This window comes from Myotis nattereri (genome assembly GCF_964212035.1).
Source record: "Myotis nattereri genome assembly, chromosome: 14".
NCBI classification, from domain to species: domain Eukaryota; kingdom Metazoa; phylum Chordata; class Mammalia; order Chiroptera; family Vespertilionidae; genus Myotis; species Myotis nattereri.
The window spans coordinates 27,171,450-27,189,033 of record NC_138089.1 but is presented as its reverse complement, the minus strand read 5'-3'; the positions used below and the strand labels follow the sequence as shown (position 1 = coordinate 27,189,033).

Genomic DNA, 17,584 nt, shown 5'->3' with positions numbered 1-17,584 from the left:
ACTTAATGACAGCCTGGCCTTTGATCAGCTCAATTTTCCTCTCCTTTTTTGGCTTCATAATGAGTCACTTGGAGGTAAGGAGAGACCTGAAGTGGGCCCCCAAACAGCCACAACTTTTATGAGCACAGTGGTTGTTTGACCTTCATATCTTAGGTAAATACACCAGAGGGAGTCGGCCCTTCCTGGCTGCTCATTGATAAAATTTGCTCACTGGATAACGTAAACTTGAAAAGAAAGGTGGGGGTGGACAGGATTGAGAGAAGTAGAAATAAAGAGAAGCAACACACCCCTCCCCCATCATTTTAAATGGTTGACATAGGATTTGGGGAACCCCCTTCACACGGGCATCTAAAACTTCTCAGCATCATAAGGGTGTATTGTGTTTTGGAAACACGCCAAATTCTACATGCCAGTGGAGTACTTATTTTCAGATTAAATTTTATGACTTCTTAGTCTGTTATTTAATAATCTCTTTTCTTGGAACTTGGTAAGGTTAAAAAAGTTCTTGACTGAATAGAATTTTTGCATAAGAATCTTAAGATTCCCAATTAATTTTAAAATCTGGGGAATAAAACTGCAGTAGCTCCTTGAAAAAGCAACTCACAGATTCACATATTCTTTGGTTATGCTGCACAACGTTACTAATAAGAAATAAAAATATATTTTGGTATTAAATACTCTTATCCATATATGAAATTAGCTGTTTGCCTCTCCAGTAAATCTCCAAAAAATGTTTTAATATTCTTTCAAGCTAGTCAATATGTTTTTAGACTTCTGTTCCAGTAGTCTCTTAGTTATGGGTTGGGGATTGCAAACATCTTTTAATAATAGCTTATGTAAACTACAATTATTGAATAAAATGTATTCATAATAGGACTCCAAAATATACTGCATACTGTGAAAAAAAATCTCAACATAACTATATTTGCTTGGCACCAATTTAATGAAGGATGTCATGTTATAATTTTTTAGAATTGGTTTATTTTAACAGTAGTTTTAAATGAGTCTGTTATAAATCACTGTTCAGAAGTTTTCTTTTGTAAGTATGCATTATTATTTGAGGTGTTTGATATTTGTTCTTAAAATTCAGATGTTATCCAGGAAATACCTATTGAACGAATGTTGATTAATCATAAATAATTGAAAGCTCTTAGCACAACCCATGCCACTAAAACAATAGACATCTGTATTATTTTATTTAAAGGAAATGAGTTTTGGTGTACTGAGATTTTCTCCAAGAATAAAGATTATCTTATTAGAATATTAAAGATGTCAACTGACATTAATAAATTTGGATGTAGAGTTTGTTAGATCAACCTGTAGAACTTAAATATGGAATTGTGCTGCTAACTCAATCTTTATTTTCCCTCGTACATATTGATAAGCTAAAAATAGTGTAGCTAACTGGCTTTTTCAATTTTATAGTTTCTCAACTTATAAAGAAGAAAAGATCAGACAAGTATGGAGAGAATTATTAGGAAGAGGAGGATGGCCTGTTTTGAAAAGATCAGGTGGCCATACTCGCTGAAACAAACATTCCAGTTCTCTGATCTTTCCTGAAATGTCTCCTGGGTTTGCCTCTTCTCTACCCTCAAAGATATAAACATTGTTGAGCCTCATCCCCCTTACACAGGTGTCACGGCCCTGTCCCAGCTCAGGTGTGTCCATCCAAGTCATCATCCAGCACAGTGTCCTTAGACCACCTTTCTCTGAAGCTTTGCTTTAGTTGTGTCAACACTTAGAATGGCTCCCTATCAGTTGCCTAACACACGTCTAAATGGCTCTGCTTCAGTTCAAAGCCCTTTATTATTGGACCCATCTATCTGTTTATTCTAACTCTTTACTACTAGAAGAAATGAGCCCTTTGTCTCACTTAGAGTGACCTCACACACATATGATGTCATTCTTGCTCTCTTCATTTATTCATACAGTTGTCCCCACCTGGAATGCCCAGACCCACCATTTCCAAGTGTCCAAAACTTACCTATCTTTCAAGTCCCACTCTTGGCTATTAGAGCTTGAATTGGTGTCTTCCTCATACAAAATGCCCAGAACTTCTCTTTTTTTAATGTAATGAATTTATTTTTATCTTTAAGTTAATTAATATTTGAACACTTGTCTCCATTTTAATTCCTAATATGGTAATTATTGATAGACATAACCTATATGAGCAAAAGCTCTTTGTGGTGCTTAATGATTTTTTGTGGTTATTGTTGAATGATTTTGTTGTTGTTATGTGATTCACATAATTACTTCTCCCATTTAAAGAGCATCTCTTTTATTTTGGAATTTATCATGTTTTTCTTTATTTACCCCCATGACTTATCACTACTACTGGCACCAAAATGAGGCAGAGACCAGATCTCAGACATCATTTTGTTTTCCTTAGTTTCTGTTATTGTCCTACAAACATACTAGGCACTAACATGCTTTTGACTGAACCACATCCCTTCTTCTGATAGTCCTAATCTCAGATCATCTTTAAATGGGACTATATTCAACTATTAGCAATTAGCCTTTAAAATAAAAATCTGTGTGTCATTTTCTAAGATGATTTGGCAGGGTTACAAGTTCTGCTGAACTATCCTTTTGGGATGAGGACCATCTCAAGAAGAGAGCTTGAGTAGCAGCCTTCAGAGCAAAGAAAAACAGAGTTTGTCCCTTGGAACCTGGGTCCATGAAGTGGCCTGTTGGCTTACCAGCTTTGTCAAAATGTTTGTAAGCAGTGCTTACAGCTAGATGACATGATTAAGAGCCACAGTGTATGATGCAGACAATAAGGCTTATAAATATTTTAAGGTCGTAAAGACCAAGGAATGCTGACTTGCCAAAGAAGAATTGGATGAAGAAGATAGGACTTGCACTGTAGCTCAGACCTGAAAGTGAGGGGATGTTTTGCATGGGTGTTAAACATGAGGGGAGACAGCAGAACCTTCCCAGCATGAGTGAGCAGTGGAGTCTGTGAGGAGTGTGAAGACTGGAAAGGACCCAAGGCTGAAGAGATGGAGGTCTAGACCAGTGGTCCGTGGACCACCGGTTGGAGACTGCTGCTCTAAAGGTTTCCTTAGAACAGTGGTTGTCAACCTTTCGGACCTCACAGACCACCAGTGGTCCACAGACCACCAGTTGGCGACCGCTGCTCCAAAGGTTTCCTTAACCAGCGGTTGCCAACCTTTCAGACCTCATGGACCCACCAGTGGTCCGCGGACCACCGCTTGGCGACCACTGGTCTAGACTACCAGGTTGAGAAGTTTTATATTTACTCCAGCAATCCAGTCCATCAGGGACTTGAATCTCTCATGATAAGAGGCTGGGTGACTGTGTTGGAAGACTGTCTGCTCAAGGTGAGAAGGAAGAATTGAAAGGATTTTTAGTTAGTGTCAATAGTTTTTATTTGCCCAAACTATACAGGTCACTTATTCAACAAATATTTATTGAGGATTTGCTGTATTCCAGGAAGAGTGTAAGTTTGGCCCTGATCACATGGGGTGCTTTCTTATATTTTTCTCTTATTGTCTTTTATATAAAAATGTTGTGTCCTAAATCAGACCTGTGCTGATTTGTAATCAGGAGTGCTATGTTTTATCCAGCTTAGCTCTAGTCTCTTGCATAGTAAACAAACGGTGCTTAATAAATGAGCAAGAGATTGAGTGATGGCCCTAACCAGTTTGGCTCAGTGGATAGAGTGTTGGCCTGCGGATTGAAGAGTCCTAGGTTCGATTCCAGTCAAGGGCATGTACCTTGGTTGCGGGCACATCCCCAGTAGGGGGTGTGCAGGAGGCAGCTGATCGATGTTTCTCTCTCATCAATGTTTCTAACTCTCTATCCCTCTCCCTTCCTCTCTGTAAAAAATCAATAAAATGTATTAAAAAAAAAAAAAGAGGTTAGTGCCCCTGACTAAATAGTCAGGTGTTGCATGTTAAAAAAAAAAAGAGAGAGAGAGAGAGATTGAGTGATAAGAAGATGCATATAACCCATATTACTACTATGAAAGGAAAAAAGTTACTTTTTTTTATACTAGAAAAACCTGTGGGCACCACCTTAACCAGGTAATCAGGCTGTTTCACCAGCAGTGGGATGTGGTGCCTTCTAATGTGATACACTGAGGCATGCACAGTATATCACTTCGGTAGCGTTTTTGCCAGAAACATTCAACTTGGATCTACTCATGAGGATGGGATTGTAGGACAGCTCATTGGTCTGGATTATTTAAAAACATCAATTTCAAGCAAGGAAAAAAGATAGAATAAGTTTCTTTAGGTCACAGAAAATTAAAGAGACATGACAACTACATTGAGCAGTGTGTGATTCTTAATTGGATGCTGGATTCCCCCAACATGCCACATCCCCACAAAAGAAATAGCTCAATTGGGGAAATTTGAAAATGGCTTGGATATTAGTGACAATGTGTCAACTTTAATTTTCTTGGCATGTTAATGGTATTGTGGCTGTAAGGAGAATGGCTTGCTCTTAGAAGACTTTTGTTGAAGTAGTTAGGAGTGAAATATATCTAAAAGTTGCTTTAAAAAATTATAGTAATTATAGCCAAAAAGTTTATGTGTGTAAATAAACTGACAAATGGACTCACGGTGAAGGGAATGGGACGTTCTTTGTTCATTCACATTCACATTTTTAGTAGCTTATATTTTTTTTTTAAGTAAAAAGTTGGGTAAAATAAAATTCTTAGGTACTTATAGCTCTTTCAGTGATAAAGTTTACATCATCTTCCTTTACGTCACTCGTTTTTATCAGTCTTTCTGGTTAGCAGCCCACTTGAATTATGTGCTTGCTTGAGTTCTTAATGCTACTTTCACTCTCAGAATTGTGGGGTCTTTGAACTTTGTGTCCTGTTTTAATCCTTGGAAAATTCACCCGGGCCTTCTGAAACAGCATGTTCAGCAGTGCAGAGCAGTACAGTGAGTTAATGCAGTTAACTAGTGCACCCATTGTTAAACAGTGCAGTGGAGAGTTGACTTAGGACATTTGTCACGTCCCAGCTACCTGCCCACTCCTGTTGTCGGAGGTTTGGAGCTGATGAGCAGATTTCGTATTCGAAATAGGTAGGCTTGGACATGGCCTTCAGCAGTCCGTAGGCCGGGTTGCGTATGAATTTTGAATTAGTTCCCGGGAACCTTACTCCTTAGGGTCTTACTCCTCAGGGTCTGGGCTAGAATCCATTGCAGAGAACAAGATGCCTCTTTATCTTTTGCGAGGTCATAGCAAGCATGTTAGTATTGCTCAGGAGTCTGTAGTTTTTGAGGTGGAGGTGGTCAGTATGAGAATGTCGCTGGGCAGCTCAGCCCAGCTACAAAGTGTCAAAAAGTGGCAGCATGATGATGCCTTTGGGTTGGGTTTTGAAAGTTGAGAAGAGTACGAATTGGCCAGGAGGATTTCAGAGGGTATGCTAATGGGGAGAAAGATGAATAAATTGAGAGCTGAGAAATGTGTACCTGGGGAGGGGGCACTGGCTTAATCGAGCACTGGGCACCGAGCCAGATTTCTTGTTTAATCCTTGAGATAGCTCGGGGCCTCGGTATGAATTTTCATACATGTGGAAACAGTCACAGGAAGTCAGGTAGCGCCCCTAGATCATCCCGCTGGCTCCTGGTGGAGCGGATTTGGAATGCTCACTGACCCATGCTCCTTGGCACTGTAGCTCCTGACCTTGTAGATTAGTTGGTGGAAACTGTATATGTGCTAAGTTTATTAGAGGAGAGGAGCTCTCCTGAATAGCGGAACCACCTTTGGAGAAGTTCCCTTTGCCCCTGTCATTTCGTCCTCTAAATGGGACTCGTATCAACGAATGGATTTCAGTAACTAGTGCAATAAAAAAATCACCTGCTGTAGGAACTCTGGATGAGTTTTCATTGGTTCTCATAAAAATCCCTCAAGGTAGATGAAGAGATAGAGGCTCAAGAGAGATGAAGAGACTTTGCAAGGTCACACCTTTTTTGTGATTGCAGAGCCCACTTCCCGCCCCGTTCCTCTGCCCTGGGCGAGTGTGGTCAGGATTGCAGAGACAAGGCTGTGTGCCCGGGGCGTGTTCCTCCCCCTCGACCTCCTACCCTCCCTTTTCCCCCCCTCACACACACCATATGCAAGATGTCACAAAGAGGAGCAGACACATGGGATAGCTGTGAACACACAGGCTATGGTAAGTCCATTTTAGAGGTTTGGAGTGTTATGGGAGATCAGAGGAAGGGAAGTTTAATTTTCCAATCTCTCCTTCCACTCCCCAAGTCCCCCCCACCCCCACCCCCTTCTCCATTGGTCAGTGACTGATTCTAAGACTCAGCTGTCCCAGGGTAGGTCCCTGGTCCAGTCATACCCTGCAGGATTCCCTTTAATTAAAGAGTGTTTTGAAGATAGTTACTATCATGTTACCTTAGATGTTGAACCTGCTGCACAAGCTTACAGAGAATTTCTCTGGTATTTTCCCTCACATTTTGAAGAGGTGATACCATTTCCCCAAGCTCTGCTTCATGGCACCCGGAATCCAGCAGAAGGTGGCTCCCCTGTTAGAGCGGGTAGATCGAGCATCATTCAGAGATTACTTCTAAACATCTATAATAAAGTCTAACCAGAGAGGAAATTGAGCCCCTAGCAAAGTGCCGGATTCCAATTCTGTCTGCGGACACTTTGCTTTCATAATTCTCTTCCTTCTCATTAACAGTAACATGTTATAAAAGTAGATTTGCAAGTAAATAGAGTGAAGCATTTCTGACAGGCTCTAGGTGTCTTTTCCATTGAGGGTCCTATGCACTTGGCATTGAAGGTTCCTGAGCTGCTTTTACCTTCTTAGGGTTCCCGGGTGACGTGTCAGTGCTGAGGCCTCAGATGGGGACATAGTGAGGACATGAGCTACCCTGTACTGATGCTCATACTCGGGCAGATACTCGTAGTTTTCCCGTCTGCCCCCGGACAGTGAGAGCAGGGCTGTACTGTGAGACTCGCCATCGCTGATCTACTCGGAACCCTCTGCAGCCCCGGCACAACCAGCCTGGGGTGGGAGGACCAAGAATTGAAGCTGGTGTGGTTATTAGACCTGGCTCAGGAAACCCAGGGCACGGACAGGTGTTTAATCTTTGAGAATCCCAGTTACGGTTTCTGAAACCGGCACCCTGCCTGACATGGAGATCTGCTTACGTCACTGTTAGCTGCCTGAGTTTTCCTTTAAGCTGAGGTGATATGTACAGTAAGACTTTTATTTGAGCCCTCCTACAGTTTCACCCAGATTAGTATTGCATAATCTTTGAAGAAACAGTTCAGTTATAAAGTGAATTCAACAGGGTAAGTGAGATTTTAGGGACTTTTTTTAAAACCTTGAACACAATGAGTTCAGGTAATGTAGAACTTGCTAACTAAATGATTAGCAATATATGGATGTGAATATAACAGTTTTAAATTGACTTTAAAATGCTTTTAGTGAGGGCTTTTGGATATTCAGGTATTCAGCTTTTTAAAGCATTTTAGTGTATATCTGGAATGGATATGGAGGATTATAGACCGCTTACCACTTCTTTGGGATTATTGTTTTACCCTTTCCCCTCTGGCCCCTGTAGAATTACAGATATTTAAATCGAGTAGGGACTATTGGCATCTTCCACTCTTGGGCATGTCTGGGAGTAGGTGCCACCTTGGATGCGCTGAACTGCAGTCTTAGGGAGACCCCAGCCTGGTTCCTAGGGACCCCCCCTTCACCTGTGCTTTCATTAGCTCTGAGGCACAGCATGAGTCCCTGCACGTTCCCTGGTGCTGGGCCTAGAAGCCCAATTGCTTTTAGTGCTGATCCATTCGTCTCCTTCCCTCTTGGCAGTTTCTACTTCAGAAGTGGCCTCCATGCATGAGATTGTTTCCTTGTGACCTGGCCCACTGCACTAGGCTTGTCAGGGTGGGCCCAGTGTTGGGAGCTGTTTCATCCCAAAGGAAAGGGAAGAGCTTTATCCTTTGAGTCAGACTGGGTTTCAGGCCTGTGCTCCCCTCCTCTTGCCCCTCCCTTCCTCTATTAGCATGGCTGTCATCACAAAATAACCTGGCAGGCTGGGCAGCTTAAACAACAGACTTATTTTCACAGTTCTGGAGGCTTGTGGGTGACTGTCTTCATGTTCACATAGTCTGTCTTTTTGTCTGACTGTGTCTTAATCTCCTTTTCTTTTTATTTATTTTTTATTGATTTCAGAGAGGAAGGGAGAGGGAGAGTGAGATATAGAAACATCAACGATGAGAAAGAGTCACTGATCACCTGCTTCCTCCATGCCCCCTATTGGGGATCAAGCCCGAAATTCGGGCATGTGCCCTTGACCGGAATCGAACCTGGGACCTTTCAGTTCTCAGGCCGATGATGCTCTGTCCACTGAGCCAAAAGGGCTAGTGCCTAATCTCCTTTCCTTACTAGGACACCAGTCATCTTGGACCAGAGCCCATCCTAATGACTCCATTTAACTCTAATCACCTCTTTGGAGACCCTGTCTCCATATATAGTCACATTCTGAGGTATTGGGGTTAGGACTGCAACATATGAATTTTGGGGGGACATAGTTCCATTCATAACAATCCCTTCCCTACCCTTTCCTTCCTCTCTCTCTCTTCCTTTCTCCCTCCCTTTCTTCTGCTCTCTTTCCTGCTTTTTTTCTTCCTCCTCCTCACTTCTTCCTCTCTCCCCATCACCCTTCCTATCCATCTCTCGCCTCCTCCCTTCCCTTCAACTCTCTTCCCTTACTGTAAAAGTGTCCTGCACCGCTAGAAAGAATATAAACACGGGAAAATCTAAATGCCACTTTTCTCCTCCTGGCTCTTCTATTTAACCAGCTTTGTGACCTTGAGCAATTCACTAATTCTTGAAATGCTCGTTTCCTTAGCTGCCAAATGGGAATTAGTCTTCTTCTCTGCCCTTATTGGGCTGTAGTGAGGAAAAAATGCTTTTAAAATAAAATATTTAATACAAGATGCAGGGAAACTCTGACAAAGTGTAATATTTATGGGATTATTTGGATTACTTGAAATCCTAATTAAAGTGGCACATGTTTCAACTGCACAGGTTTTACTGTGTTACTGTTATCCTTAATTATATCATAAGCAGCCAGCAATACAAGGTTGTGGGGTTTTCCTGAACAACCTCATTGTTGTTATAAAGAAAGCGCCAGATCTGATCTGCTCAAACCAAGCTCAGTCAGGAGTCTGGGCTTGGCCTAGCCTCCCTCGCCTGGCCCCCTAGGCCGGAGTGACCTTCAGCTGAGGTTTGCATTCCAGATGCAAGATTGGGCTCTGCAGGTTTAGAGCTGTGAGCCTGGGGCTGCTGAGAGGGACAGTGAGGATGGCACTTGTACCCCAGGGGTGATGGGAAAGGGCGCTCGGGTCCTGAGTTGTAGAGTCGTGTGCAGTCCTTGTACCGCTGGCAGACACTACGTCACAGCTTTTATCTCTGCTGGCTCGCCCAGGTTTCATCATGTTGCCTAACAGCCCTTCTTGTAAAAAAAAAAAAAAAAAGGAAAGAAAAGAAAAGAAAAGTTACCAGAATGGGGATAGCCACAAGCTGAACTGCTTGGAAGAGGTTGACTTCACTGTCGTCTCCCCAGCTGCTAGTCCATGAGACAAAAAAGTATTATTTGAAAGAAAATGAGTAAGGCCTGGCTGCCGGGGCTCCTTGCCCTGCACGGTCATGAGTTTGTGAGATGCGAGCTGGGCCGTGAAACGTTAGAGCTGTTTTATCTGGGCGCTCTCTTGCCAGTAGGGTGACGTCAGCCTGCTCGCCGCGGGCTGTGGTGAGACAGGAGACATCCGCGTAGCCGAGCGGCTGGCTTGGGGGACCGAGCTGTGGTTTTGCTTCTTTGATTTAAGTTCAGATGTGATAAACAGGGTGGGGAGGGGAGTAGAACATCAAGTCTTGGACACAGCAAAGATTTAAATTGTGGCAGAAAACTCTCTGTTGGGTGAGGCATAGAGATTTTTGTGAAAAACCCACCCTTAAAGTTTTAGCAGGATCCTTTTCAGGACAGTTGTACCTTCCCCCTTTCCATGAATGCAGGACGTTGGCATTTCAGCCTCGTGTTGTTTGACTAACCTTCATAAAACGACAATAAATGCCATTACTGACATTAATTTCTCTTGAGTCATGTCACAGTCTGAGACGCAGCCACAGATCCTTGTCTGGCGGTTGGCCCCAAGGTGGTGCAGAGGCGCTGTGATGGGAAGTTGAGAGACACAGAATGGTATTTCTGTTTCACCCTCCCAGCCATTAATCCCGCGGTTCTCAACCTTCCTTTAACGCAGCTCCTCATGTTGTGGTGACCCCCAACCATAAAATTATTTTCGTTGCTACTTCATAACTGTATATTTGCTACTGTTATGAATCGTAATGTAATTATATATGTGTTTTCCGATGGTCTTAGTCGACCCCTGGGAAAGGGTCGTTCGACCCCCAGAGGGTTCGCGACCCACAGGTTGAGAACCGCTGCATTACTCTCTCTGAAACCAAATCAGTTGCCTTACCTCCATGCTGAAGGTCCTGGCCTCGATGATTCAGTTGAATGAAAGTCGAATCTGCATTTTGTGGACCAGGTTCTACTCATCTCTGGGTTCAGTTGACTGACTGCAACTTTCTTATAATAGTTAAATACTACAGGAATGAAGGTGCAACACTGAGAACTAGAAGTGTCCTGGATTTTAGTGAAATCTTCTTTAATGATGAGGTAAATTATTAGTTAAGACGACTTCATTGACTCAGCATTCTTTTCCTACATTTATAAAGTGTGTCCTGTAAAAGTTTAGTATTTTTTCAATCCACAAGTAAAGTAAGACTTAACTTTGGAAGATATACGTTATGGAGAACCTAGACTTTTAGAGCCGGTTAGGCCTTCAAGATGACCAAATGGAGCCACTCACAGATGCAGAAGCTGAGGCTGAGGAGAGGTGAGCACTGTTTTGAGGACTTCCAGTTAGATTCCATTTTGAATCCAGTCTAAGATGAACCATTATTTTATGCTTCACTAAGACAAACAGTCCTGCCTATTACAATATGCCAATTGGATATCAGACAAACTTCAGTCTCAGCTATATTAAAATGTAGGAAATAAAGAATCGCGCAGTCCTTGAAATATGGTAATGACAGGATTCTGAAACCAGGCTACGTATTCCATCTTCTCCATCTGACTTTGAAAGAATTTTCTTGTAATATTTCGCCCAAATCGTTACATAGCACATCGTAAAGCTAGGTGATTTTCTTTTTTGTTTCTCTTCGTTAAATTTTTTAAAATTGAAATTAATATGTGCTGATTCTTGTGAAATCTTGGTCCACAGTCTTTGCTCCTCCTCAGTTGGGAGAAATAGTTAAGCACTACTTTTAGTCCATACATTAGAATTGTCACCATGTTTAGTAATTCTCTTGTTTTTGTTAGGCATTTTCCTTCACTAACACACCGAGATTAAAAGGCCAAACACATTTAAAAAAATTAAACTTCTTTTGTTATAACTTGTAACTGTCAATTTTTCAAAAAGTTAAATTGACAATTGTAGCTAAGCCAACTAGAGAGGCTTACAATACTGGGTCACTCAGACAGCTCAAATCTCCTTTCTCCTGCTTATTCTTGGAAAAGAAAGATAATCTTTTTTCCTTTTTCAAGTGCCAAACCATTGTGAAATTTAGAACATACACCAGTATAAAAGAAAAAAGTCTTTTATACCCCCAAGATAAGTTCCTTTGGTGTGTATTTTTCCCCCCTCCTCTGCTGTGGTCAGGGTCTGGATAAATGTCATCGTTGGCGTTTTTGACAGTACTTTGCACAGCCTTCACCATGTAACAGGCACTCCGACTCAGTCTGATTAGAAGCTGAGCTGGAGCTTATCTGACTGTAATAGAGTAGAGAGATAGCGCTATCATAACAAAAGGTTTCTTTTTATTTCAGGGAAAATTAATGGAGGCTTGTCCTTATTCAACAGTTAAGTGTGAAAAACCTGAGAGAAAAGGGGTCTTCTGTCATCCACTGATAATACATTTGGGGTTGGGGAGGGGTGGCTGCTTTGTTGAGAAGTAATGCACTTACCATATAATTGACCCATTTAACGTATGCAATCCAGTGGTTCTAAGTATATTCATGGAGTTGTGCAACCTTCATCACAATTTTAGAACATTTTCATCCCCCCCCCCCAAAAAAAAAAAAAAAAAACAACAACAACTCGGTACCCATTAGCAGCTACTTTCTATTCCCCCTTCTCCCAGGCCCCTAGCAATCACTAATCTACTTTTTGTCTTTGCCTGTTCTAGACATTTCTTCTAAATAGAATTAGAACTGTATGGCCTTTTGTGTCTGGCTTCTTTCACATAGCAAACTGTTTTCAAACTGTCGTAGCATGAACTTCATTCCTTTTTATGGCTCAACAATATTCTATGATATGGACATACCACATTCTTCAGCTGCTGGACATTTGGGTTTTTGGCTATTACGAATAATGCTGCTATGAACACTCATGTAATATACGTTTTTTGGTGAAAGTACATTTTCATTGTTCTTGGGTATGTACCTAGGAGTGGAATTGCTGGGTCAGATGGTAAGTTCCTCAACTACTTAACCTTTGAGGAACTGCCAAACTGTTTTCCATAGCAACAGCGCCATTTTACATTTGTGGTTCACAACCCTATCATTCACCAAGCAACCAGCGTTTACTAAGAAAGTGTTACTTCTGTAACATTGAACGAGGGCAGCAACACCCAGTGTGTGTGTCAGTGAGTCCGCGTGCACAAGGCCTCTTCGCCGCCAACAACATGCACGCCCCGTCGTCTCTGTGGGGTCCGCCAGAGCTACGCTGCAGCCCATAGGGGAGACGGACCGGTTATGGCTTCTTGTGGGTCTCTGCCCACCCCCAGTTCAGAAATCTCCAGTGTTTTCAGAGTATCCCTGTGGACTTCCCTGTCAGACACCAGCGCCTCAGTCTTAAAGATAAGCAGTGCATCATCAGCTTGGTGAACTTGTAATGCAAGCACTGGATGAAAATTGGAGAGTGGAACGGAATGTTGTTCTTACCCCAAAAGAGTTTTGCTTTTCGTGGAATAGTGTACGCTGTGTGATGAGTGACTCTTCCTTTTTTGGAGTGATTTGAATTTGTTGCTGTGGTGGTGGTTTTCCATGGTAACTGCTGTTGCCACACATCTGGCATCTGATGAAATGGCTCCCAGATCCCAGGGGTCTGCACCGAGCCCGAGCACTCCTCATCCCCTCGTCCTGCCAAGGACGTGGAGAAACACTGGGCGGCGGGCGTGGTGGCTCTGGCGTGGTGACGAGGTTTGATTTGCAATGGCTGATTTCCTGGGGGTATCATCAGGGCTCCTCCAAAAGTTAGCTGGGCTACAGATGCTGTACCCCGGAAACTCCTCCCCTCCCTGGGGAGGAGGCGAGTATAAGAAAGAAGGGCATGTTGGGAAAGAATATTTCTGATTTATCAAGGCATCAATATTAGCACTGCTCTGTTTGCTTGTTTGTTTGTTTAAACCAAAATTACTAAATTAGAAGTAGAGGTCAACCAAAATCCTACTGAATTTCTGAGAGGAGCAGGCCAGCCTAGGCCCTGTTTTTTTAGGTATTTCATTTAAAATGGAAAGTTCCAGTTTGCATTGGGGCCAAAATCCCAAAAAGAAATCCTTACTGGAGGTGTATTACGGGTCACTGTATATTTGCTAGTTTATATCTTGGTTGACTCAGTTGGCAAAACTTCTATTTTTCCTGGTAAACGTTCAGAAGGTTTTTTTCCTCACTCCTTTCCCTCACAAAATCATATTTGTCATATGTGTATGAAGCAAACGACTGTTAAAACTGTCCACACATCTGTGATGATATGAAAATTAGTGGTGGCAAACAAAGATTTCCTTTCTTAGGTACCACAAGGCCTCAGATGAAGTTGACTTTATCCTAATATTACTCTAAAATTGTGACCAAGTGGAAACCCAATTGGTCAGGCCTTAGAGACCAGTACGAATAGCACCACAAAAGAGTTATTTGTGAAAAATGTAGGTCCCTCTTCCCCCATATGACTCAGAAAGCTTAAAGTTTTCTCTTAAAGTAATTATTATTATTGTTTATAAATTTAGAAGCTATACAACCTTTATTATAAGCATAGAAAGGGTTATGCTTATTTCAGTTCATAGTGAGGCATGAAGTTATCACTTAACACACAGCCTTTTTAGAATGGGAATGAAAAACATTAAGATGTCAAAGCAGATCGAGATGTGAACTTGAATTTGAGTGTCTAACTTTGAAAAATGTTTTGAGAACTGTACCTGTGAATTAATCTTGTGATTAATTATATGCCCAAAATGTGCTGATAATAATCATAGTATTTTTAACATGCCGTTTTTAGTATACTCTAAGAATAAAATGTTTATTTCTCATTAAACAATGCATTTTTATTTCTGGTAACTTTTTGCACATATATGTGAATCACTAACCCATAAATTTTCCTCATTCTTAAAAAGAAAAAAAAAATAACCCACCAAAAATACAATAAAAATGTAATGAGTCAGAAAAGTGAATTTGGCATAGTGTTCCAATGAACCCTGTGTTAGGTCATTCTCTTAAGAGGTATGGAGTCAAATACCCATAAATCAAAAATCATTCCATGTTTTAAATTAACTTTAGAGATGGTTTATGGTCAAATTTTCCCCTCTCTGTTACTTTATTGCAACTTTTAATTTTAAACTTTACCCTAAAGAGTTATTGAAGAAATGGCAGTTATGTGAGGTGATGGAGGTGTTAGCTAACTCTGTGGTGGCAAACGTTTTGCAATATATAAGTATCAAATCAACACATTGTACACCTTAAACTTACCTAACGTTATATGTCAGTTATATCTCAATAAAGCTGGCGGGGGGGGGGGGGGCGTTGCGGTGGGAAGAGTTATTGTGCTAGAAAACCACGTTTATGTAAAATGTCTCATGCTTGGCAGCTAACCTTATGCTCAGACCATGTTCTGAGAATGGCAGGCTGCGTGTCATGTTGCCAAAAACTTTCCACTGGGAGTAGTTTTGCAAGGGGCCGGGCCGGCGGGCGGGGAGCGGGCGGGGAGCGGGCGGGGAGCCGGGGGCTGAGGTAGGGACATTTCTCCTGCTTGGTGACTACATCCTTTCTCTTGCGTAGGTGAAGCTGCTCTCCGGGGAGAACCCAGGATGCAGACCATCCCTGTGGCATCTGCCCTCACCAGTCACCGCACAGGCCCCCCGCCCATCAGCCCCAGCAAGAGGAAGTTCGGCCTGGAACCGGGGGACGACGACCTGGACTGTGAAAATGACCACGCTTCCAAGATAAGCCGCATCTTCAACCCCCATCTGTAAGTTCCCTCGTTCGGAAGTGTGGGCGTTCCGATTCAGGCTTGTGCACGCAATGCCAGGGCCGCATTTCTCTTGCAACTCATGTGTCAACGGTGGAGTGAAGGATGAATAATGCTCATCTGCCAGAAGGGGGTACTAAACGAATTTTAATAACTCACGGAGAGACATCTCATTTCCCTCTGGCGTATGTGTCTGACCATTCGTGTGTTTTCCCCGCGGATGTTAAGGAAGTTATTGCTTCTTGGGGTGGTTGTCTAAAAATGTTGCCCCTTCTTGCCTGTATGACTACTGATGGTTGTTCGGAGAGTCTGTCTTTGGTGAATGTTTTCATGTGCCAGGGACATGGGAGGAAAAGTTAGCACCGGAGCAGAACGGGACAGTTAAGAAGTATTAATTCTCACCTATGTGCTCACGGTGTTCGCTTGAAATCTCCCCAAAGTGGGAAGGATGGCTTGTTGTGTTTGTGGGAAAGTGCTGTGTATCCCAGGTGATGCGTGAGCCTGTTGCAGCCCTGACAGTCTTGGGGCGGGGAGGGCTGGGTGCTCGTCCTCCATCTGCCACCAGCACTCTCTTCGGTCACAGTGTGTGTTGCTACCACTCTCTGGGCCTCGGTTTCCTTATTTATGACAAGAAGGGGTTGAAATGAAAGCTCCCTGAACCTGAGCAACATTTACCAGGTTTTTATTTGGAAAACAGCTTGCATTTCCGTGCGCTGTCCTCCGGCTTCCCCTTGCGCTCTCCTCTATCTGGGGTTGCCTTGAAAAGAAGCGGGGTGCTCTTCCACACGTTTTCAGCCTGGAAAGTCTGCTCTGGCCATTGGGTAGCCAGTCGGTGCGATCAGAGTTGGGGGTCTTGGCCGAGGCGGGAGGTAGCTCTGGTTATTGGGAGGAGCCTCTCTGTGTATCCAGGTGAAAGGTTCTCCTGCTTTCCCTCTTCCCACGCACGAGTTCATGTTTTGTAATTATTCAGGATGCTCAGTTTCCCTGGTTCTGATATCCGAGGATGCTGCCGTTTCTGGCAAGAACATGAGGCTCAGAGAGTTCCCGTTTCCTCATTGGAGGAGGAGACCTTGCGCAGTTAGGTGGCCGGTAACGCCGGCAACGCCAGCAGCCCTCTGCTGCCTCAGCGCCAGCAGTCCTCGGCATTCCATGCATTCCAGGCGCCCGGACTGTTGTGTGCAGTCATAAGACCCACTGACAGAGGTATTTATCCTCCAATAAATCACCGTAGTGTGAGAGGCTGAGCCTGCAGTCTGGAGCCCTGGAATTTGCTACAATCAGGAAGGAATCCAGCAACGAGGCACTACAAAACAATGAGCTCTCTCGCAAACCCACTGGCTTATAACGTAGGTCCCGGGCACAGCTATTTGGAGTTTATTCTTTTGTTACTAGGAATGTCTTCTCTCGTATACCCTCCTCCCCACCCAAATAAGGAGGGAGGAGACGGCCCTGAAATAGTATGTTTTAGGATCACACATGCCTTAGTTTAAATCCTAATCTGACACTTACCAGCTGTGAGTTCTCGGACAATCACTTAATATATCTGGGCCCAATATCCTTCTTTGTAAGGTGGCAATGATAATAGTTTGTGTATAGAGCTACTGTGAGCGTCGGAGTTAAAATTTGTAAGGCGTTTGGCACAGTATCATACTCAGTTGATGTAGCTGTTACTTTTATTAAGTCCATTGTTTAGATACTGGTGCTGATGATGGAGAATAAGAATACCATTGTGGTGAATTTAACGTGTGAGAGTGCTCCGTCTTAATAAGAAACTCGGTTCCAACCCCAGCTTTCTCTTTCAGCGGGAGTAATCATCGTTCCTTCCATAGGTGGTTTGTGAGTGCTCCGTGCAGGGCCTGGCAGGTGGTGAGCACTCGGCCTCAGTTGTTATCGACACCATTAGAATATTACAGCATTTAGAAAACGATTTTGTAATTCCTTGGGTGGTTACAATATGTCCTTGAAGTACAGGCCTATGATGACGTTATAAATGAAGTGTAAATAATAAAAATAGAATTGCTAGATTTCATGGGCAACTCACAGTGGACGTCATCACGCAAAGTCTTACGATAATGGAAACAGACACGCCCGCCCCCGACCCCCCGACCACCCCCCCTCCTCTCCCCCCCCAAACTCCCTGGCCCTAAGAAGGAAACATGATCTGTGCGTGGTCAGTTCCTTCTGGTGTCACTTGTTCACCATGTGGTAGTTATTCACTTCGGTGACATTACCAGTATTTCGACTTGTGTTTTCTAAGAGCTGAGTGACAGGC

At 43.0% G+C, this 17,584-nt stretch overlaps 1 protein-coding gene across 3 annotated transcripts in view; it reads left to right on the top strand.

Annotated features, from left to right (window-relative positions):
• Nucleotides 1-17,584, top strand: part of VGLL4 (vestigial like family member 4) — a 145,363-nt gene that overhangs the window by 90,435 nt on the left and 37,344 nt on the right. For all 3 annotated transcript variants that reach the window (XM_081105643.1, XM_081105644.1, XM_081105642.1), the window contains one exon: nucleotides 15,123-15,312. In XM_081105643.1, coding sequence (XP_080961769.1) covers nucleotides 15,123-15,312 — 190 coding nt within the window. The remainder of the gene's footprint in view (nucleotides 1-15,122; nucleotides 15,313-17,584) is intronic.